Source organism: Gobio gobio (genome assembly GCF_949357685.1).
Source record: "Gobio gobio genome assembly, chromosome: 15".
In the NCBI taxonomy this organism is placed as follows: Eukaryota; Metazoa; Chordata; class Actinopteri; order Cypriniformes; family Gobionidae; genus Gobio; species Gobio gobio.
In genome coordinates, this window is record NC_137108.1 from 22,492,989 (window position 1) to 22,517,631 (window position 24,643).

General features: G+C 38.9%; 1 protein-coding gene across 1 annotated transcript in view; it reads right to left on the reverse strand.

Moving 5' to 3' along the window:
- Positions 1-24,643, reverse strand: part of col14a1a (collagen, type XIV, alpha 1a) — a 161,188-nt gene that overhangs the window by 74,745 nt on the left and 61,800 nt on the right. The window contains exons 12-21 of the mRNA XM_079836357.1: positions 24,070-24,212; positions 23,700-23,829; positions 22,532-22,671; positions 22,118-22,244; positions 21,002-21,141; positions 14,433-14,565; positions 14,256-14,303; positions 14,008-14,144; positions 4,397-4,532; positions 2,365-2,487 (exon numbers count right to left, since the gene is read on the reverse strand). Coding sequence (XP_079692483.1) covers positions 2,365-2,487; positions 4,397-4,532; positions 14,008-14,144; positions 14,256-14,303; positions 14,433-14,565; positions 21,002-21,141; positions 22,118-22,244; positions 22,532-22,671; positions 23,700-23,829; positions 24,070-24,212 — 1,257 coding nt within the window. The remainder of the gene's footprint in view (positions 1-2,364; positions 2,488-4,396; positions 4,533-14,007; positions 14,145-14,255; positions 14,304-14,432; positions 14,566-21,001; positions 21,142-22,117; positions 22,245-22,531; positions 22,672-23,699; positions 23,830-24,069; positions 24,213-24,643) is intronic.

The following is a 24,643-nucleotide window of genomic DNA, read 5'->3' on the forward strand; positions in this document are numbered from 1 at the left end:
CTATTGCGCAGACTCAGGTCCCAAATAAGCGAAAGATGTCCGCGCCATATTCGGACATTGCTGGCTTCACTTTTCTTCAGTGGAAGGTAGTGAAGACGCGTCATCCATATTTTTTTACTGTCTACGGTGTGAAGAAAGGATAGAAGGTAAGCAGAATAATGGCAAGCAGACAATTGAAGCTCTGTGTTCCTCCGTGCCCGTTTTTTTTTAACGCCTGGTGATGGTCAAGTCTTGAGCCCCACGACTCTAGCTTCGTATTTGCTGCGGCAGTGCACAGGCTACGATCGTGGGAATCTCAGAAGGAGCTAGTAGTGGAACGCGAGGGAGTTTCTCTCCCACATGCTCCATTGTCTTTGTGTCAGAAGCGGAAGCCCGCTCAGTGGTTTCTTCCACAGAAATCAAGGAGTCATTGCTCATCTTTGATTCTGTTATAATAGACGTGGTGTCTGTAGAAAAGGTTGTAAGTAATAATACAAGTACTGTAATCTGTTTCCTGCTCGATGCAGCAAACCGCTGAATATGATGAGCTGATGAAAGCCAGACAGTTTAAACTGGTCAGACTCGAAGCATGAAAAGGTTGAATGGTATATGCAGAGTCATAAGTCTGCAGCTCTAGTGAGCCTTACCTTTTTCCCAGATCAGGACACTGAGGTGTTAGTTGCGTGGAGACATCCATACTCTGCCTGCGTGCTCCATTCGACTTTGAGTTATTAGAATGTAGAGGGGCTGAGCAAGCAGGGATATGGGTGGATGTCTCGGGTGGAAAGGAATTTAGCGAATGACCTTTCCCAAGGGACATCCTCATCACTGAAAGCTTCCGTTTTGCCCTCTAAACCATGTCAGACAACATCGAGGTAGGTGGGCAGCAACATTGGATCCAACAGTAATGTCACAACACACAAGTGTGAGCAACAGTGTTTTTACCATGTGTCACTAATAAAGATATTTTGATATGTACTGAGCATTTATACTGTAGCGCCACAGTCATATTTGTGATAGTTGTGATTTGCTGTTCTTTCCTTTGCTTCGGCATTTATGGGCGTTTATGCGTTGGATTACCAGATACAGGAAAAAACATGTACAAGACGCTGCTTTTGTTATTGTTTTGATCTAAACCGCTCACTGCAAGCCTGAACATTAGTGAGCATCACCTGCTTTGACATCAGTAAGACATTAAAACATGTTTAATTTTTTTTTAAAACACAGGTCGAGAGAGAGGGTCAAAAACAGGATAGAAAATAGCTTATTACTTCTTAATTAGGATGTTTATGTAAATATCTTGAAGACATGAGTGGACCTTTAAAAAATGCTGTTCATGACTCATTTAAGAACACACTTCAAAACTAAAGTGATGTCTTCTGGCTGTCACAAACTAAACATCCCGACGATGTGATGCCTCTAGAAAGGGTGGATCTCACAGACAATTACTGGTATAATCATAGCATTACACAATAACCATCACATAAAAACAGGGAAAACTAAATCTGAAAAAGAAATGAGAACAAGCAAACCCTTCCCCTTTAACAACACACACAAAAAGACACACTGAAAATGAGCTCTGGACAGTAGAAATGACCAGTGGTGGGATGAATTATTAGCAGCTGTTGGAAGCAGTTTGAAAGGGCATTAAATGAAGGTGGAGAAGCCATTACTCTCCACCACAGATGGGATAAATGGAATAAAGGGGTTTATTGGGTTGGACTTCAGTGTAAAACAGAGTAGAGTGACTTTTTTTTGTTACCTCTGGTGTGCTGCGGCCACATTACAGCTTCTGTTTACAGTTGAATCTCAGACTGCAGATGGAAGAACGGTCACATTCAGAACAGCAGACGTGGAACAGCAGACGAGTCAGTATCTACACCTACCAATGCACTTTCCAACTGCTCCCAACAAGCTGCTATTAATTCATCCTACCTGCCTATATTTGTCTAGAGAGTCTCAAGACTTTTTTGCTAAAGTTATTTGGATACCTCATTTATGTCTGGAATTTTGTAGTATTTTACATGGGATTGTGCACACATCCATTTCAGACATGAGCAGGTATACTGTGGAGGGATAAGATATGAGTGTGTGTGTGTGTTCAAGTTTTTCTATTTTCTATGGACTTCAACCTGAATGCACACTGACTCATGGGGACTCGTGTCACCGTGGGGACCTAAATTGAGGTCCCCATGAGGAAACAAGCTTCAATCAAACAAAATTAGTTGTTGTTGAAAGTTTTTGTGTGATGGGCAGATTTAGGGGTAGGGTTAGTGTAAGGGGATAGAACATACAATTTGTAAAAGAATATTACACAAAGAGTACCCACAAAGATAGTGAACCAGAAGTGTGTGTGTGTGTGTGTGTGTTTGTGTACGTACATACCAGAGATAGGCTGGTAGATGACCCTGTAACCCATAGTGGGGAACTGAGGGCCGTCCCAGCTGATGCGGAAGCGATTGTACCATTCTTCAGACACCCTGAGATTACTGGGACCAGAAAGTGGCACTAACCAATCAGAAGAGAGAAGATGATTAGCTTTTGCAATGTGGTCATTTAATTTCAATTACTGATCATAATAATCTAGCACATGTGATTTGAATGGCATTTCATACTGTATCATAAAATTTAATAATTAATAATAAATCACTATTAAATATATATATATATATATATATATATATATATATATATATATATATATATATATATAATATATATATATATATATATATATATATATATATATATATATATATATATATATATATTATACATATACCACTGAAAATGTTATGTTTGTTATATAAATGTTATATTATATTATAATTCAATCAATTTTAGTGCATAAATCTTCACCAGAGCTAAAACAAATATATTGAATTTCAATCAATTTGGTATTTACACTACCGTTGAAAAGTTTGGGTTTGGTTAAGTTTTTTAAATGTTTTTAGAAATTATCTTACGCTCACTAAGGCTGCATTTATTTGATCAAAAATACAGTGAAAATAACTATTTTAAATTTTAAAGTATTTTAAAATGGGAGTAATATTTTTGTGGAAACCATGATTTTTTTAATGAATAGAAAGTTCAAAAGAACAGCATTTATTTGAAATTATTTGTAACAACTGTCACTTACTGTCACTTTTGATGAATGCAATGCATTCTTGCTGAATAAAGGCATTAGTTTATTTGAAAAAAAAAATATTTTGAACAGTAGGGTAAATTAATAAATCAATGCATTGTTTCAACCCTTAATTCCCTGCATTCTCTCAAAAAGTCTATGTTTTCACATAATTACTACTCCTCCACAGAGAATATCACCCCACTGATAATTCATTCAACCTCAAACTCAATCAGAAACAAGGGCAAAGGTTTTCCAAGGCAACTAGCAGACACTGATCTCAAGTTCAACATGAGGTGACATTAGCATCTCTAATCAGACAATGGGCTGTAATTTAAAGATGATCACTGGAAGAAAGCTGTCGAAAATCAATCCCATCAGAGTAAAGCAAGCTGGTTTGATCAGTTCATTAGTGTGGGAAGACCAGGGCAGGAATGGATAATACTTATTATGCTTATTAATGGGTGAAATCAATATGATTCAATCTGCTAAAGAGTGTGTTTATGAGCCTGCAAGACCGACCGTCTAACTTCAAAATGCAGTGATGATAAACCGTATCTTAGAGCTATGGTGAAAGAGGATCTATTTTCAGCAAATACGCACTTATATCTGCTGCAGAAAAACAGCAGGTACATGTTTATAAGACAAACAGGAAATCAGTAAGAGTCATAGACCCCTCTTAAGAGTCATAAAACACCCCATGAGAACAAAAAAATATCTTGGAGGCTCCATTTAGGTTCATTGAACTTTAAAAAAAGAAAGAAAGAAAAAAGCAGGTATTTTTTTAACAAGCGATTAGTTAAGATTAGAAGTGAATATGCCTCAGGAAATGGCAAGTTTATCACATGCTTTGAGGTCAAATTAATTAACTCAGTGAAATCTCTAACTAACATGGAACCAATTGATATCACGCTCCTGGTAATACATTAACTGGCACAGTGTTGTATTTTTACCTGATTTATTAAAACAGAATTAAACATTCATTAATTCCAACCTGGGAATTGAACCCAGGTCGTTATGCATAAACTAGACACTAAATATTTAAAAAGCTGCACAAGAACATGTTAAACATTTAGCAAGTGTGAATTGCGTACGTTTTTAATATTTGAAATTAGTCGAGCAGTATTGAAGTGTTCATTTTATGATATCAAAGGCTAGGAGACAACTCAAATCGTTACTGTGTAATTATGCCACCGTAATATGCAATTAGCATAACTGCATCCGTTTTAAAGAGATGCCCGTAATGTATTTAATTTACAATAACTCCAGCAGCATTTGTTCGATCACACTCACGCGTTTTGCCGGAAGAGGACATGGAATGTGCTGTGGACTCTTCATCTGCATAAACAGGGGTCACTGTGATCTTGTACCTTGTGTCTGAGAGGAGAGGTTGCAGGATCACGCTTCTTCTGTTTCCCGAGACTAACACCTGGAGAAGAGCAGAATTTTCAATGCCAGACAAGCACGGTGTGGGTGTGGATGCATTTTGCTATCTCTGGTAGGACCAAATGTCCTTGAGGTCTCTGTGTGGAAAACAGCTTCATAACAGAAGTAAATAATTTACAAAAGAATAATGCAGAAATTGTGAATGTTTAGTATTAGGGTTAGTATATAAAACTTTTAATTAGCTTAATTTATAGTTTTTCTCAGTCGCTTTGGTACATTTCTCGAATCATCCTCGACATTTGCAAAACAGCAAGTGCATTTCTCAAAACAATTCGTACAAATAGCGAAACACCATGGATTACCTGTAAAAGCCAGTCTCTTGCTCAAAATCCTTAGTTCATCTCTCAAAAGTAAATATCTGTGTCCATGAACATGTCAGTGCCATCAGAATGACAAGTCCTTGTGTCATTGTGTATGAATAAGTCAAATTGCTTAGTCATATTGTCAATATAACTGTACTCTGGAGGGATGTTCTGATGTAAATATGGCTAAAATTTTGATGACAATTATTGTAAATTTTAGGTTACACCTTAGTGTATGTGGGAGTTTGAATGCAAGAGACTGGACAAGATTCACATTTATGCTTTTACTGTTTGTACTGTAATTTGTTGACAGACCATGTCATTGCGATACAGAAAGGAAAAGACAGCACTGCATAGCACAAAGAAAAAAACCCCCAGAAAAACAAAAGTAGAAATGTGAACATCTAACGGAAATGTATAGAAATATGCTTGACATTTTATGACAACTTGTTCAACCATTTTGCATGTAAAGACTTATGCTATGAACTAATGCCTAAATGTTGTGGGGGGTAAGACTATTCAACAGAGACCCATTATAATACATTTGGATCAACATGACAAGCAACTGATAATGTAGGAAACAGCAGAAAATTGTACATAATCATTTGCATGGATGTACACAAGCATTTGCAACTTTTCAAAGAAATGAGAAACTGCTTTTTTGATGTGCACAAGTGACACAATGATGTGAAGATTGAACAGGAAGCTTTGAGAATTTCAATTCTGATCTGAGAAATGCACCAAAGTGACTGAGAAAAACTGTAAAAACAACCGAAGTCAGTGAGATACCCCATCATCATACAGTATAAAGACAAATGTGTGTATATACAGTGCTGTAAACGTAAGTATGGTAAATGGACTGCATTTATATAGCGCTTTCAACAGACCCATGGCCATCCAAAGCGCTTCACATATTGCCTCACATTCACCCATTCATACACCGACGGCGGTGTCAGCCATGCAAGGCGCCATCCAGCTCGTCGGGAACAGCTGCCTTGCTCATGGACACCTCGACACTTGGTCAGGTGGAACCGGGGATTGAATCACCAACCTTCCGATTTGTAGACAACCTACATGAACCACTGAGCCACTGCTGCCCGTAGTACACTTCAGAGAGTTTTGTCTTTTTTATCAATATATGAATTTGCGAGCGGAAAGACCGAACGCTTCTCCAGAGAGGAATCCGTTAATTTTTCATATTTAAAAATGTTGGGCTGCTGCGCATCACTGTGTGTGTAATAAGCAAAGTGTACACGTGTTGTGGACCTGCCTATAGGCGCATATACAAAAAAAAAATTGACGTTTTTCCTTTTCAGTTGCCTCAAAATAGCAACGCGCCAACAATGTGCCTGAACACACCTGGTTTTCAGACCAGCATGCCCATGGGGGAACAGATGGCACGAGTGCATTTGCTATTTAAACAGCGTGGCGCTGGATGTGAAAATGATAACAGTGTCAGGCTGAAACTAGCAAAAAAAGCACCTGTTGTTGCTTATCGTGACTGAGGCAAGTAGCCTATAGAGTTTCAGTTCATTTTTGTGATGGACAGTTCCTGGAGACCGAGACGCTCCTGGTGTATGATAGGGCCCATGGGCATATCGATATTGGAACTTTGGACAGTACTAAATGTACAGACATCAACAGAGCCGGCTCTCCCTATAAGCGAACTAAGCGGCTGCTTAGGGCCCCGCCACCACTAGGGGGCCCCCTAACTACAGATTGCACTCGCCAGCGTCGCCGCAGTTTATCACGCAAGACGCTCAATTCGCGTCATTCGCACCGCGCAAAAAGCGCCTTCCGCGCCGCGGGACCTCTAGACGCGCGTCAACGCGCCTTTCCATTGACTTAACATTGAAATCAAATCACTCGCGCCAGACACTCTATTTGCGTTTGGTGTGAACGCAGCATAACGTTAGCTGTCCGTCGATTATGCTGAATCAACATTGCTTGCGCTATGGTCCAGCCGTTGGCCCCAGCTCTGGGCTACAGACCGCGTAGAGACAGACCCACCTCCTATGAATGTATTTTCTTTTTAACAGTTAACGTTACATGACCTACACTAGTTCTGGGAAAGAAAAAAACGAAAAATCTTTGTCTCAATAGACGCTTATTACAATAAAAAAATAGTTTAAGAACATTCGAGAGAAAGAAAGTAATAGGAAGAGAAAGAGCAATCATTTGACAGTCAAAATCAAAATGAAGTTTAAAATAAAGCGGTTAAATACAAGCTTTTTCTTATGGTCTTAATTGAATAGGCAATTAAAGATTATTAATAAATATTAATCTATATACTATTATGAAATATTTTATATAGGCTATTGTTAAGCTAAATCGCCCAGACCATTTAAACCTAAAGAAAACACAGTGTCCTCTCTGAAATATTATTGAATGATGATCGATACAAGACACCTAAAAGCAAAATGGATTTGTGGTAAATTTTAGTAAAGAACACTGTAAAAAAAAGCAGGTCCCCAATTGAACATTTTCTAGTGAGCGATCACATCTAAATTTTTCAGTTGGCCAAATTGAATTAATGTGAATTGATGCATTTTAATTCAATTAAATTTCAAGAAATTAAATTTGGCCAACTGAAAATTTTAGATGTGATCGCTCACTAGAAAACTTTCAATTGGGCACCTGATTTTTTTTTTACAGTGAATGTATTACTGTATGTAATCATAAAAGGTAAAAAATATCTCACTCCATGCTGTGAAGGTTTAAAATATGAACAGTATGTAAGAGTTAATCAACCAATAATTAAATAATATAATTTAACATTGGATTTCTTTTAATTTACCCTTAACATAATTGTAAAAAACTAAATGTCACTTTCTCAGGAGGAGCCATTCTTAAATATTTTGGTGGTCGTGGAGAAACATTTCAGGAGGCTGACACAAGTAAATATTTCCCACTGCCTTTCTTTTGAATAGTTTTGTGCGCAACTTCAACATAGCTAATTTTCCTCTTGCCAATAAAAAATGTAGTTTTATAATCATAATTCACTATGTTGTCTAATTGTACTTTAATATTAATTTAAAATGAATGTGTTTTATCTACTCTGCATACTGTATTTATTATTAATTATATTGTAATCTCAACAGCTGGAGGAGGTGACTCTACTGCTGCTTCAGTAGAGCATAGCGAGCCGCATACCACTATGGCTAATGTTGTAAGTTAGCTATATATTGTTAATGCTAAATTATTAATATTTATTTGTTTACAACAAATTGACCTTAAATTTGCAAATCTATAATCGTTACTTTTACTGTTTCAGTGAGTGTACTTTAATAAGCAGTAAAATAATTGTAGGCAATCATGTTAAAAGATATACAGATTAAATATGTAAGTGTTAGATTGTATACAGTTGCTGGTGTTCACTGGTGTGTACTCCATTATTCACTGCAAGGCAGGGCCCCAAAATTATCCTGCTTAGGGCCCCCAGATTTACAGAGCCGGCCCTGGACATCAATTTAACGAATTACACTAATATTTACTTTCAGCAAGGTTGAATGAAATTGATCGAAAGTGACTATTACAATTTTTCTGAAGGATTATGTGAAAACACTAAAAACACCTCGCTGTGGGCGCTTGAGAGCATTTTGGCAGCACAGCGTTTTTTCAGTTGAGACGCTTTGCTTGTTATGATATGGTAAATCTGCTCGGATTATGTATATAACCCTTGTTCCCTGAGATTGGGAACTCGCACTGTGTCGGAACGACGAATTTGGGGACACTCCCTAAGCAACAGCGTGTCTGAAGTATGAATGAAACTATCCCAATCCTGATTGGTGTTGCGTCATGACGTAGCTGTGACGGCATACCCGGAAGATACATAAGAGGAGCCGCCGCAGAGTCAGATCATATTTAATTTAAATCCTCAGACTTAAATGCAGCCATAATCATCAGGCGATACTGTTTTATCGTACTATACGGACTCGTAAACCACACGTTGCCTCAGCAACGTGGCTATAGCCCGTTAAGCCAACCAGTATCCCATGCACACCGATCGCGTGTGTTCACTTTAATTGCAGACCCATAACCTGCGCGCTGCCTTGGCAATCGTGAGATTGAATCTTGCATATAAGAAGTGGCGAGCTCTCGTTATAACTTCGACTGCCTTGATGCTGAGCACGTCTAATTCCTCAGAATCAGACCGCTCAAGCATCGGGTCCTCCGCCCCGGGGGAAGAAGCCGCAGCGCGGGCTTCCACACGGGGAAGGAGAACATCTGAACTGTCAGACAAAGACTGGGAAGATGCCTCAGCAGTCCCAAGTCTCGCTGACATGTCCATCCGTGAGCCCCATGACCGGCCTCGCCGCACTGCCTCGGCGGATGCGGGACCGATCCACAGGGCTCACGAGACTGGCCGGCCTCATCGAACATGGCCAGCCGCGAGCTAAGCACCCTGAGCGGCAGCTTATCACAACCGCCGCGGGCGGCTTCCTCGAAAGCCGCCCTAGCGTGCTGCACGCCCAGGCACTGTACACAAAGCATATGTGTGTCCGTGCCCGACATATAACTGGGACACGGGTGCACAAAACGCTAGTATTGCCCGCCCGGAGTCGCCATACTTTATATATATTCTTTTTTGTGACAAACAACACCAAATAGACAGACAGTTTAAAACACAGAGCGCTATGCTGAAGAGCGATAACTGCCGTTACTATGCGCCGGCTCCCCTTATGTATCTTCCGGTATGCCGTCACAGCTACGTCATGACGCAACACCAATCAGGATTGGGATAGTTTCATTCATACTTCAGACACGCTGTTGCTTAGGGAGTGTCCCCAAATTCGTTGTTCTGACGCAGTGCGAGTTCCCTCGAAAGGGAACCACGGAAGTGTTACTATTATCTCATTTCACAGATAGTTTGTTTCTGTATGGCTTCTATATAAAAATGTTGATACAATGTAAAGTATTTGCTCTGGCTCTTTGTTCCGTTATTATACTGCTTGTTTCTATCTGTTGACGTTGTACACGCAGAATGTGGCGGTTGGTCGGTGTTGTATTTGTCCCGCCCCTCCTCCACTGTGATTGGATGGCTGGGTGAAAAGTGACAGTGGTGAGCGCTGCGTTTTGCACAAAGTTGAACATTCTTCAACTCTCGGCGACGTGTACTAAACGCTGAGCTCTCAGCGCTTGAGCGTGAAATACTCGCTCAGCACCTCGTTACGTTCATGGCGTTCTAAAAACGTGGCGCTCCCATTAAAAACAAGTGAATACGCCAGCCAGCTGCGTGAAAAAACGCTTTGGTGGACACGCGGCCTAAGAGACTTTTTTCAAAAACATAAAAAAAATACCCCAAACTGTAGTATCTATAAATATCTCATTAGAAAAAAAAAATATGTACATCCCTACATTTAGTAGTTACTTTTGCCCCCTTTGGCAGATATAATTTCTTGTAGGTGTTTCTTATAATTGTCCATCAGTCTCTTACATTGACCATACAAGTCCCACCACAGCTATTATGTTGTTTTGCAATCTGGACTTTGACTCTGGAGTCGATCATTCAGAAACGTCCACATACTTTTTTTACAGATGGCCTCACGTTGTCTTCAAGCACTCTTTGGTAAAATGTGGAATTCATAGTTGATGTTATGACATTATTTGCAGCCTGAAAAAAATGCTGCAAAATACACTCCCACTACTGTGCTTGTGGGGATGAGTTTCTTATTCTCAAATGCTCAAATCTGTCCTTTGACTCATTTGTCCAGAAGCCCTGTTCTTCACGTAGGTGTTGAACGGCAAACTTCAATTCTTTTTTTGGAGAGCAGAGGCTTCTTCAGACTAGATTTATACAGTCTTTTTAATGGTTAACTTTCTGACGCATTTTGTGAAGCATTTCCTTAAGTATTACTGTATGTACAGTAGAATGATGGCTTTAAATCTATTTTTCAGACTCATACGCCTCAAGTCAAGTCACCTTCTTTTCTATATTTCTATATTTTATTTCTCAACAACTTTTTCCCGAGGGGCTCAGGCAGCTCTGCATACGTAGTGATACATTTGTTGGAACTATGGTTTCGGGAAACACTGACTTGTGGAACTATGCTGATAACGACGGAACTTGCGACCATAGTTGGCTAACGACGCTTTTGGGAAACGCACCCCTGGTTGGTTAAATGTACACGTTACCTGGGGTGCACTTACTTTCTCAAAGCTTCTGTATTCAGCTACTGTATTTATGGAGCGACTGTCAAGGGAAAATAAAATGCCAGACAGTAGCTAAACGATTCCAAAGGCTTCATCAGTTTTCTTCATCTAAATATTTGTGTGTTTGATCATCTCTCATGAAAGCTATTCTGAGTTATAAGCCAAAAGACTAGAAATCTGTGTGTACTGAACTTCAGGGAGCTGGATGGAAATTAAGAAAGCCAGCACTCAGCTCTCTAGTCAGCATCCAATCACTGCAGTCATTCACCACAGACACACCATTAATCACACACGCACACACACAATCATGGCAGTCCATTGCTTGTTGATAATGAAATGTTGGGTTGCATTATGTGGAGTGGTTTCCTCTGTGTGAGTGCGCTATCGATGAACAGACTACAAATAAGTCAAATAAAGTAATTTAGTGAATGTTTCCATGCAAATATTAAGAGGTTGCTATGGAAAAGGCTTCAAATGTCCAATATTTTAAATGTATGAGTTTTACATTTGGACTAAAGTTTTGGCAGTGACATAAATGTTTGCTAACTTTGCTGCTTCAGTTGTTGTGGTGTTGTTTCATATTGTTTCTAAATTTTTGTGCAGTGATTAGATGCATTTTATAATTGAAAAACGCTTCATTGGCCAAAAAAGGAGAACTTTGTCTCAAAAACACAAATTCCACTGTTTTTTGGCCCTGCCGCAAACATAATTTCACTAATTATATCATCAGCACATGGGTAAGTGACAAGTAATAGTCTAGTATTAGCAGTAGGACAATTTTGGACAACAGCCTGGTGTCAAGAAGAGCGGCAAAGAAGCCACTTCTCTGCAGGAAAAGGACAGAATGAAATTCAGCAGGAAGTACAAGGATTGAACAGCAGAAGACTGGTGCAAAGCTATTTAATCTGATAAAGCCCCCTTCCTACTGTTTGGGACATCTGAAAAATCAATTGTCCAGAGAAGAAAAGGTGAACGCTACCATTAGTCTTGTGTCGTGCCAACAGTGAAGCATCCTGAGACCATCCAAGTATGGGGCTGTTTCCAATTTATGACATAGCTTATCATTGTTTTCCAGCATTCCATGGAAAAGTATGAAAAATTTGCGAAGCACAAAATTTGTTTCACTGACTGTATTATGATTGTATGTTTGTATTTTAAAAAGTATTGAATGTTAGCAACAAATCCTTTAAGACCTGTAAGTTGCGAGGTAGGGCCTCCATGGATAGGACTGGTTTGTTCAGCACATCCCACAGATGCTCGATTGGATTGAGATTGGGGAATTTGGAGGCCAAGTCAACACTTCAAACTCGTTGTTGTGCTCCTCAAACCATTCCTGAACCATTTTTGGCTTTGTGGCAGGGCACATTATCCTGCTGAAAGAGGCCACAGCCACCAGGGAATACCGTTTCCATGAAAGGTTGTACATGGTCTGCAACAATGCTTAGGTAGGTGTATACGTGTCAAAGTAACATCCACATGGATGGCAGGACCCAAGGTTTCCCAGCAGAACATTGCCCAAAGCATCACACTGCCCCGGCTTGCCTTCTTCCTATAGAGCATCCTGGTGCCATGTGTTCCCCAGGTAAGCAACGCACACACACCCAGCCATCCACAGTAGCTTGTCTGTTTGATCGGACCACACGGGCCAGCCTTTGCTCCCCACGTGCATCAATGAGCCTAGGCCGCCCTTGACCCTGTTGCCGGTTCACCAATGTTCCTTCCTTGAATCACTTTTGATAGATACTGACCACTGCAGACCGGAAACACCCCACAAGAGCTGCATTTTTGGAGATACTCTGACCCAGTCGTCTAGCCATCACAATTTGGACCTTGTCAATCTCGCTCAAATCCTTACGCTTGCCCATTTTTCCTGCTTCTAACACATCAACCTTGAGGACAAAATGTTCACTTGCTGCCTAATATCCCACCCACTAATAGGTGCCGTGATGAAGAGATAACCAGTAAAATCAGTAATTAACACAATTTTACACAAAGAACTGAATCTTTTTTTTTTCTAAATACACTACCATTCAGAAGTCGGTGAGATTTAGCTCCCCAATTCTGGTGAGCGGTACTCCAAGTTGAGCAGAATAACTCTTATTAGCGGAGCTGTCCGCCAATATGTGGTGCTGAAACCTGAATGCAGGATATCGTCTTTTTGAACTTTGCTAGAACTTTCCCTCAAATGAGGTGTGTTCTCCTTTACTATCCCTCTTAGATGTTCTCTCTCTACTTCTCACTTTTTGCTCAGTGACCTAAATGGCACTTGAAAAGATAATAGAATTTCTCTTTTCCCAGTCCCATCTCCTTTATCCATCTCCTTTATAGTTTGACCCCCAATGAATCTCCAGGAGAATTACAACCCAGAAGAGGTCGATATTCTGTACAGTCGGGGGCGACGAGTCACCATAGAGTCTGAGTGTAACTTTAAGCCATGAAAGAGTTTAACCGTGCCAGACCAAGGCTGCGGCAAAGTCAGCCAGATGCTATGGAAAAAAGCATAATCCCACATCAGAGGAACGGCCATGAATTTGAATTCACTGAATTCATTCCTGCAATTCATCAATGTATGATTATACACTGCAGGAATCACTGCAGAATGAGACAAGGGGGGTTTCCAGTACAGGGGCATGCATTTAAAAAGGTCACTTTGAGCAAGATATGCCCTTGCAACAGACAACACTGCAGCACTGCTGCATCATTCAACTTCACTTACCCGAAGGAATATGATAAGCCTGGAGTCCAACAGCACAGAGGTAATACATTTTTCTGTTATATTTGTAATAGCGCAAGAGTAATATAGGTAGCTTTATGAAATAACAGCCTCACTGGGACACAAATAAGACAATTGTGTGTTGCCCTCTTTATGCACTCTGATATGGAGAAGAGAGTGGAGCTAAACTGTTCAAGGAGACAGAAAGAAGATGATGACAAAGAGTGAGCTCGCCCTTGTGTTGTTATATTAACATTATGGATATGTGTGCTGTGGTTATGTTTACTCACTGTCTCTTCTGTGCGGTCTGCACTGACATATGTCACTTTGTACTGCTCCACGTCTGAGTCCAGCACCTCCCAGTTCACTTGCATACTGAAGTGGGTCTCCTCGTCCACCCAAAGGTTAGTCACTCCCAAATGAACAACTAGAAGATACAGTTCAATTTAGTCACAATACATTCTGAGGTATCTATCTACTTATCAATCCATCCATCCAATGTTTAAATCACAGTACGATAAAGTCACATTTGTCTTACTTGCTGTAGTGGAGGGAATGGTGGTTGGAACTTCTGTGGTGCAGTCCACTGCAATAAACAAAACATAAAAAAAGCACAAAAAAAACACAGAACAAGAACAGAATAAGTTAACCAGTTTGAGATAATGTGTTGGTTGGTTGGTGTTAAACAGTTAAACAACATCACTGGATCTCTTACATGTATTCTCAAGCACAACCACAGCGCTGCTCTCCGTTTCGTCTTTATAGATGGCTGACAGTGACACCATGTACTCTGTAAAAGGACTCAGGTCTTGAATCACATATGAGTCCACAGCTCCATTCAGCATCACCTTTATAAACACACAAACACAAAAGCACTCAGTTATAAATCAGAGCCATTACACTGTGAGGAACATTTGGATAATGCTGAGATTTTTTTAGAATGCGTGGGGGGGAAATAGTCAATGGCCTGTATTTTACGTCATCGACCGAACAAACCACACTTGACAGCAACGAGGACACTTTACAGTCAATTGTAAGGAATTATCACAACCATCTTCCCTCACAAGTGCAGACTTTCTCGAATCTGAGGGCGAGGATGAAGAAAATGGCCATTAGTTCACTTCTGGAGCAAGGCCACATCTATTTCAGCAAAGATCCAAAGATGACATTCTGAAGTAGAGGCCCTTGATAGTCATCATTGGGAGGACGTTGAGGTTTGACTAACAAATTGTTTTCTTATAATTTTGCATGTCTAAACTGAAGTCTGCTTATGGTTGTAGCATTAGATCAGTAACAGATTTGGAGAAAAGAATGGAGAAAAGATCATTTCATTCTAGACATTAGAACTCGAGACATTATGTACGTCATTCCACAGTAGATAAGTTGACAATATTTTCAACAGAACAAAAACGTCTTGTCAGGTAGAAATGATGGTGGCTGCTCATGACAACGACAAGAACATACATTAAAAAGCAAGTCTGCTATCAAGAGAGCTGGATCTCTTTCAGCTCTGGGCCGTCCCAGCGAACCCATGTGAGTGAATATGTGTTTCTGGGCTGACTCCTATGCTCTGGGACATGAAGCCCCAGCCACATTCCAGTTTGCCTCACAGCATGTTATTATTTTCTGCTCTGGTGGCTCTTGGTAAACATATCGACCTGCGGTGCTATCTATAAAAAACAGCTGCACTGACTCCTGGCCAGTAATAAAAACTTTCTCCATCACACACACTTACACACGCTTGTGTCTGTGGTCATGCGTGGCAAGGAAAGCAGTGACGGGACGTGTTCAGTATGCTGGTGGTTGTTTTGGTGTTTGTGAGTCCCGGTGACTGGTAATTTCTAATAGAGAGTAACAGTTGGCCCCGGGCTTTGGGTTACGAGAAAGTATTGATTGACTCATAAATCATTTTCAAGGACCCCATAAAAATCATATTTCACTTGCTCTTTTTCAACATATATAGTTTGTTGAAAATAATATATGGCAGTGGACGTAAAAAAAAAAAGAAAAAAAAAAGTAAGTCACAATGGAGAAACATTGTAGAAAACAGTAACAAGAGTTCCAATGATCCAAGAGTTCAAGGGATAGTTCACCCAAAAATGAAAATTCTTCCAAACCCTCGTTCCAAACCCGCAAGACTTTTGTTCATCTTCGGAACACAAATGAAGATCTTTTTGATGAAATAAGAGAGCTTTCTGACAACTACAATCTGAGAGCTTTCTGACAACTTTCTGTCAAAGCAACTGAAACTTTGACGCTTTAAAGAGATCTTAAAACTAATCCATATAAATTGAGCGGTTTAGTCCAAAATTTTGTAAAGAGACATGATTGCTTTAATGATGAACAGATTGAATTTAGGCTTTTATTCACCCATTTTTAGCTCTCAGATTTCATCATAGAGATCTTCATTTGTGTTCCGAAGATAAACGAAAGTTCGTAACGACATAAGGGTGAGTAATTAATGAAAGAATTTTTGGTTGAATTAACACTTTCAGGCTTTGGCTGGTTAGCGCCCCTGCTGGTAGATGGCATGACTGCACCATTCTACTGCCAAAAAGCATCTTTCTCCACAAAATGTTTTTGAAAACAACATCAAAATATTTAATTATATTATAGTAGATGTTTTGTAGATTCATTTTTGAGTATTATATTATATTTAGTGCTGTCAATCAATAAAAATTAAAAAATTTCTTGTCCAGCACCACGTTGTTTAAATAGCAAGTGCACTCGTGCCTAACTGTTCGCCAATTAAAGTTTAGATTCTCTGCCCAAGCCTGAGCCTGAACTTGACCACGGGCCGGGTCGGGACGATATTTCCCGGCACTATCCTTGGGTCGGGTCGGGCCGGGCCTCTGATCAAGCATTTGTGTTTTTTGGATCATTACTTTATTAGCCATAATCAGAAATAATATATATATATATATATATATATATATATATATATATATATATATATATATATATATATATATATATATATATATATATATATATATATATATATATATATTTAGCAAAGTAAGAACTAATACTACAACTAAGAAACAAATGTGTACAAAGTTGCACAAGTCAGGATTAGTCTAAAAATGCGTGTAAAACTCACAGCTCTGAGACGCCAGCCATGAGCTGCTCGTGTGGACACTGCGCATTGCTTAACTAGCCTATTTATTTTCGTTTCGAATTGTTTCATTTAATAGTGGACATTATGTGCAATGAAAGTGATCGCTCCCACGCCTTCATGTCACGATTGTTGTCTGCTATAGCCTATTTGCTTCTTATTTATTAAATCCAGGCAATTGGCTGACGAAACCTTGATTAAAATTAAGATACAATTTATACAAAACGAAATTCACTTTAATGAAAGGCTTTCTACAAAACAAAACTTAATATTTAACAAAATATAATAACCACCAAAATCATTTCTGACCCACTCGCATCTTTGCACTTTTCATAATCAGATGAAATTTAAAAATAACATTATAATATTTAAACATAAATATGAAACAAAATATATTGTTTAATGGCTACAACAAGTATAGTAGGCTACAGTACAGATAAATGTCATGTCTGAGCTGGATTTGAACGAACATCATTGAGCGGAATATTTTGAGCTGAGCGCCACACCGGTCTGCTTCGCTCATTACAGGCTCGTTCTCGTCAGAACGGCCACGTATAAAGAAATGGTCGGGTTTAAATTGGGCTCGGGCTCATAATTGCAGTTAATGTTTCGGGCCGGGCCGGGCTCGGACACAACGTGCACGGGGTTGGGTAGGGTCGGGCTTGGTTTTTTGAGCCCGATCTAAGCTCTATCGCCAATGGGTGTGCTGGTCTGAAAACAAGGTGTGTTCAGATGCATTGAAAGATGCAACTGAAAACGACTGTGCCACTGACCAACAAAAACCTGGTCTAAAGTCAATAGCGCAGTATTTTTTGTGTTATTTAAAGGGCGTGTTAATAATGTGCGCCTATAGGCGGGCCCACAACGTGTGTACACTTTGCTTTATTATACACACAGGGATGCGCAGCAGCACACAAACATTTTTAAATATGAAGAATAAAAGCATTCCTCTCTGGAGAAATGTTCGGTCTTTCTGCTCGCAAATTCCGCCATGTAAATAGTTAATCTGCCATGGTGCAAGCGCAACTGGCTTTTAAAGGGAATGGGTGATTGGTTTATTGCATGTTACGCCCAAAACACACCCATGACTCATTAATAGAATACGGACAACCCTTTTAGACAATATGCTTAGATGGTTAAAATAGGCCCAGTATATTTAAAATATTTGTTGTAATGGCATCTTTTTATGAATGAAGGCCAGTATCACTGATACTAAAAGGATTTTTTTTTTAAACATTAATGATAGACATTCAACATTACAATATAATTGAAAGCTATCAATTTCAACATTTATTAGGCTTTACAAAAATAATTTAAATTTAAGTGAACTTAAAACAATCTTCACATAAACCCATTATAATAAATGTAATTTACCTGTGGCCTTCCTACCTGTTATACATATACAGAAATAGTTATAATTAATATATTTTAGCTCTACTCTCAAAGCCCTCTGGACGCACACCTAGAAGGGCTATTTTGGGGTCTTCAGGGATTCAGGGAATTTCCTCACTACTAAATATTCCACGATCAACTGTTAGTGGTATTACAACAAAGTAGAAGCAATTGGGAACAACACCAGAAACTCAGCCAAGAAGTGGTAGGCCACGTAAAATCACAGAGCGGGGTCAGAGCAGAAGTCGGCAACTTTCTGCAGAGTCAATAGCTACAGACCTCCAAACTTCGTGTGGCCTTTAGATTAGTTCAAGAACAGTGTGTAGAGAGAAGCTACATCCAAGCCTTAAAACACCAAGTGCAATGCAATGCGCCAGATGCAGTGGTGTAAAGCACGCCACCACTGGACTCTAGAGTAGTGGAGACTTGTTCTTTGGAGAATCACGCTTCTCTGTCTGGCAATCCGATGGACGAGTCTGGGTTTGGGGGTTGCCAGGAGAACGGTACTTGCCTGACTACATTGTGCCAAGTTTAATGTTTGGTGGAGGGGGATTATAGTGTGGGGTTGTTTTTCAGGGGTTGGGCTTTGCCTCTTAGTTCCAGTGAAAGGAACTCTTAATGCTTCAGCATACCAAGACATTTTGGACAATTTCATGTTCCCAACTTTGTGGGAACAGTTTGGGAATGGCCCCTTCCTGTTCCAACATGACTGCGCACCAGTGCACAAAGCAAGGTCCATAAAGACATGGATGAGCGAGTTTGGTGTGAAGGAACTTGACTGGCCTGAGTCCTGACCTCAACCCGATAGAACACCTTTCGGATGAATTAGAGCGGAGACTGTGAGCCAGGCCTTCTCGTCCAACATCAGTGCCTGACCTCACAAATGCGCTTCTAGAAGAGTGGTCAAAAATTCCCATAAACACACTCCTAAACCTTGTGGAAAGGCTTTCCAGAAGAATTAAAGCTGTGATGGGTGGGACAGTAAATATCTAAAAAATTCAGTCCTTGGTAAATTCGTTAGTGTAAATGTGTTTCTTGTTTGTTCAAATTATTTAAGTATTATGAAATACTTTGTCCAGATAATCAATACCATATTGAGACCACTTTTTGAAACCCACATCTGTACGAGATGGTGCAAAGTCAATAAGATAGCCAATGCTTGCAGCGGATGAAATTTTCTTAGACAAACCAAATTATCTTTGTATAGTTCTCCAAAATTTTAAAGTAACTTTGATCCATTCACCCACGGAGGCATTTTTTAATGATACACTGGAAAAGGGTACTATTTCAAGTGGCATGGAAGAGAGGCTCTTTTCAGTATTGACCCACTGCATTTGTGTGTCTTCTTTCATCCATGAAACCAAGGGCCTCAATTAAGCTGTCCAAAAGTAAAACCTAAAGTTTGGAAGTCCCAGCCCGCCATTTGTTTTAGGCAATTGTATTATTTTAAGCCTTATTCTTGGCAGTTTTCCTCGCCAAACAAATTTAGAAAGTACTTCATTCAGCACATCAAAGGTAGATTTTGGCACTTCTATAGGTAACATCTAAAACAAATAGAGTCATCTCGGCAGGACATTCATACGAATAGATTCAACGCGGCCAATCAGAGAGAGAGGGAGAGCTGTCGAGTGATTTAAATCTTCACTAATATTTTTATATAGTTTGTGTCGGATAACTGGTCCAAAGAGGACGGAATAAAGATGCCCAGGTATTTAAACCTGCTTTTAATTTGGATTTGTTTTGAAATTTGACCATTGACATCTATGGCCTCAGTTTTATCCACATTCACTTTATATCCAGAGTAGTACCCATACTTGAGAATGAGCTTTTTTAAATATGGAATTGTTGTCTCAGGTTCTGTTAGGAAGAGTAGGACATCATCGGCGATTACAGTTCCCTTAATTGCACTGTTGTCTCGAATGAGTTGAGCAAGGAGTTCGATGCTGATAACAAACAGCAAGGGCGACAATAGACATCCTGCATCCTTGTCTGCATCCAAGTTTTAGAGTAAAGCGTCCAGATCTGCAATCGTTAACTCTCAATGAGGCGAGTGGATTTGTGTAGAGTGTTTGAACCCACTTTATTGGGGCCAAATTTGAACCGTTTAAGAGTTTGGATCAGATACTGCCAAGATACCCAATCGAATGCCTTATGTGCATCAGGTGATAAGAACAATGCCTTTGCACCTTTAGATTTTGTATAGCTCATAATATTATTTAACGCTCTACGATGGTTATCTCCATAATATCTCTCTGGAATAAATCTGGTGTATAATTTGACTAATTCATGTATTTACCCTTTTTGCAAGAATGGCACTTTATATACGAAAAAAATCACTATTTAACAATGAAATAGGCTGATCTTTGCCCTCTTTGTGAATTACAACAATGGTTGCATGAGGGCGCCACTAAGGGTTGTCAGGTTTTCACAAAAAAAACCTCTACAATTTGGAAATTTGCTTCTCACATCACACAAATCCAAATTCAGAAGACTGGTATTTTAACATCTTACTAACATGCTAATTTTGACAACACTAATTATTATATTATATTATATTATATTATATTATATTATATTATATTATATTATATTATATTATATTATATTATATTATATTATATTATATTATATTAATTATATTATATTATATTATATTATATTATATTATATTATATTATATTATTTATATTATATATTCATACAAATATACCTCCTTAGTACCTTGTTAGTAAGTTCTAGCACATCACTAATCATTATACTTGTAAATGACTGACCTCTCTCGTGTCTCCTCTTCCAGCGGGTGACCAGGCCATCTTATAGAGCACCACATCCCTGGCAGGATGTGACCAGCTCACCCGGAAACTCTCTGAGGTGACCTCTGATGTCATCAGGCTAAAAGGGGCTGGCACAAGCTCTGATCGAGATAGAATTAAGAACGGGTAAGAAATCCAACAACCTTTGCTGAACTACAATCAGTTTTATCACAAAAAATGATCACTTCAAATAATAATAATTATAAATCATCCTTAAAACAAGATACATTTACTTGAACATTTATAAAATTGTTTAAGATAGGAAAGGCTGTTTTCAGAGAATACTGCATATACTGAATGAAATATATTTTTATTACTCCATATGCATTCATTTCGGTCTGTTTCTTTGACCATTTCTCCTTTTGTGTTCCACAGGTAAGAGTCATGAGGATTTAGAACGACATAAGGGGGTGAGTAAATGATGATATCATTTTCATTTTTGTGTGAACTAATCTTTTAAACAATTTATTTTGATTCGGTGAATGAATTCCTCAACATTCTCATCTCCACAGAGCGAATGGCATTTACCATAACAATCATTTTTAAATTTAAACGAAATCCCTAGAAATTTAACCACATAACCTGATTACTACAACGACAAAGTCAGGACACCTACAGAACAATGACACTCAGGATATGAAGGCCCAGATCTATTATAGATTCCAGCAGTCAATCAATGATTACTGAATGCAACAGGCTGCCTAGAAAGGGATGTTTTGTCCAGGACAGAGAAAGCATCCATTCCCGCTTTCCAGATGGAGTAAATTGCAGACTCTGTGTGCAGCGTAAATTGTAAATTCTGCTGGAGGAAAATTCCGAAAAATATGCACATACATGTACATGTTAAATCAGCATTGCTGCGAGTAGACGAGATTTGTTCTTGCCCGTGCTCATGATAATGAATACCAATGGCCCTGTATCTTCTGTGCTTGGGAAAATAATTTGCATAAATCCACACCCACTGCTCAGGATGTGCTGGCATCCTTAATGCAACTGACAAAACAGAATCGCTGAATTCACCTGTTCACCCATCAAACATTTTAAAGCAGTTCACGGGCAGGGATAAAACAGACTCACTTGTAGTGAATCCGCCACTGAGTGCCTCTGATTGGCCGCCGTCATAGAGAGCAACAACAGCAACGGTGTATTCTGTTAAGGGTGACAAGTTCTTCAGGTACACATTGGTGACGGGACCCAACTCCACCTGAAGAGACGAAAAATAATACATAATGCATCGCTCTTCATAAAATTATGGAATGAGTGAGTACATTATTATAGTGATTAATAATATTTTAAATAATAATGAATAATGTATATTTAAATAATAAAATATTATTTTATACTTATTTATTCTTTATAAATAAATTGGATTTTACTAATATTCAATTATACTGTAAATAGTTAACTGGGTTTGAAAGTGAACAAGTGCTTGTTTGCTTAACAGTGAAACAAATGCTTGTCATGTGTTGTAGGTTCTGCTGTAGTGATCACCTCATTGGTCTGGACACCATCTGTCTTGATATACATGACACGGTAGCCCCTAACTTTACTGGACACTGCGTCCCAGTTGAGTCGGACAGAGCTGTGGTCAACTTCAGTGACCCGCAGGTTACGTGGAGGTCTCAGGGACACTGCAGGAAGATATGGTCAATCACTGAATATTCAAGATATTTTTTTCTGAAAATAATTGTACTGCAATGGAATTCAGTGGCTTTGTTACAACATTTAAAATCACAATGAATGCCTTGCCTTAAGAATTAGAGCTTTAAGATGAAGTTTTAATAGCATCTTTAATTTAAACTTTGGTAGAACAAATTGCATTAAAAATTGCATTATAGCTGTCAAGTTTGATGCATTTTAATGAATCAGTGAAAATCAATTAATCGTATTTTTCATATATAAAACTATACACTACCGTTCAAAAGTTGGGGACAGTAAGATTTTTGATGGGGACAAAAAATTCTTGAGCAGCAAATTACCATATTAGAATTATTTCTGAAGGATCATGTGACACTAAAGACTGGAGTAATGATGCTGAAAATTCAGCTTTGCCATCACAGGATGTTAAAATTGAAAACAATTATTTTAAATTGTAATAATATTTCAAGACATTACTGTTTTTACTGTATTTTGACCAAATAAATACAGCCTTGGTGAGCATAAAGTACATCTTTCAAAATCATTAAAAACCTTACCGACCACATGCAAACTTTTGAGCGGTAATCTATATTAAAATGTCCTGTAAAAATGTGAAAATGTGCATTGATTATTTCTAATAAATGTAGAATTTACTCTTTGCATTAATAACATTTTCAGCTATATTAGTGTTTGGTTGAAATCATGTTCGATCCGAGAAAGAAAAAATAAACACTTTAAGCCATTTCAGAACAAATACATAAATATTGAGATATATTTAAAGTATTATTAAAAGACTAAAATTATTGAAATATTATTGTATTTATCTATACCACCCAGCCCTAACACTTGGGTCACCTTTAAACTCATTTGTGTTTATTATTGTTCATTATTCTGAGTAATCACTTTATCAGTGCTGCACAATTCAAAACAGAGACATTAATCAGAGGACATTATATAAATAGCATTTGAAAGGAAACAGATTGAATGACTGAATTTAAAACAGATTGGCCAGGACACTCACTGGTGGTCTCCTGAACAGTAGCTGGATCACTGGCCTCCTCTCCAAACATGGCATAGACCGTAACGGTGTACTCTGTGTCAGGAATCAATCCATTCAGTTCCACATCAGTCACCGTCTCATCCACCTTTAGCTGTATCACAAAAACAACAGCAACACCTTAAGAGCAGCATAAAGGCTGCTGAAACATAGATAAAATAAAGTGCAACCAAGGGAACTCAAACGTGATGATTGTTATTCTTCTTCTACAGCTCCCATGAAAAGAGTGCAATAGTGAAGATACTGTTTGTTGGAAGTGTCATAATGCCAGTGCGGGTTTAACGTTTGCTCAAACACAGACAGGCACACTCACAAAGACAATTTGCAGCCTCACCTCTCTTTCATCTGTAGTCTCACTGCTCAGTGGAGCGTAAAGGATCATGTACCCAGAAGCCCCTTGTGCATCTCTCCAGCGGGCTCTCATGCTGTTGTCTGTCACTTCGTACAGCTCGAGATCACTCACTGTGGGTAGAGCCACTGAGATACACACATACATACAAGTCAGACATCTAAGCTGAACATAGATGGACAGTCAAACATGCTTTGTTTGTGTTTGCATGTGTGTGAATCAGGACTCTGAACCGGTTCAAGGAACGAAAACAAAACACGGAAACGAAGTCAAGTTTAATCATTCTGAAAAGAAAACCTTATTTGAAATTACCATTAAACGGTCAATAGCGTTATTTTATCGTTCTGATTAATATTAATTTGACAGTCAACCAATCATGAATTCAAATAGTACAGCCTATGCAAATGTGAGTGAAATGCCCGCGCTCAGCTGTCAAGTCATCACAGGTAAGTCGCTGGCATTAGCTTTTGGATCTCAGGAGTTTTTCCGAGGATATGCCACCAACTGTTAAAGTATTATGAAAATGAATGGCAGGTAATATCCAGCGTGGTGTGCATTT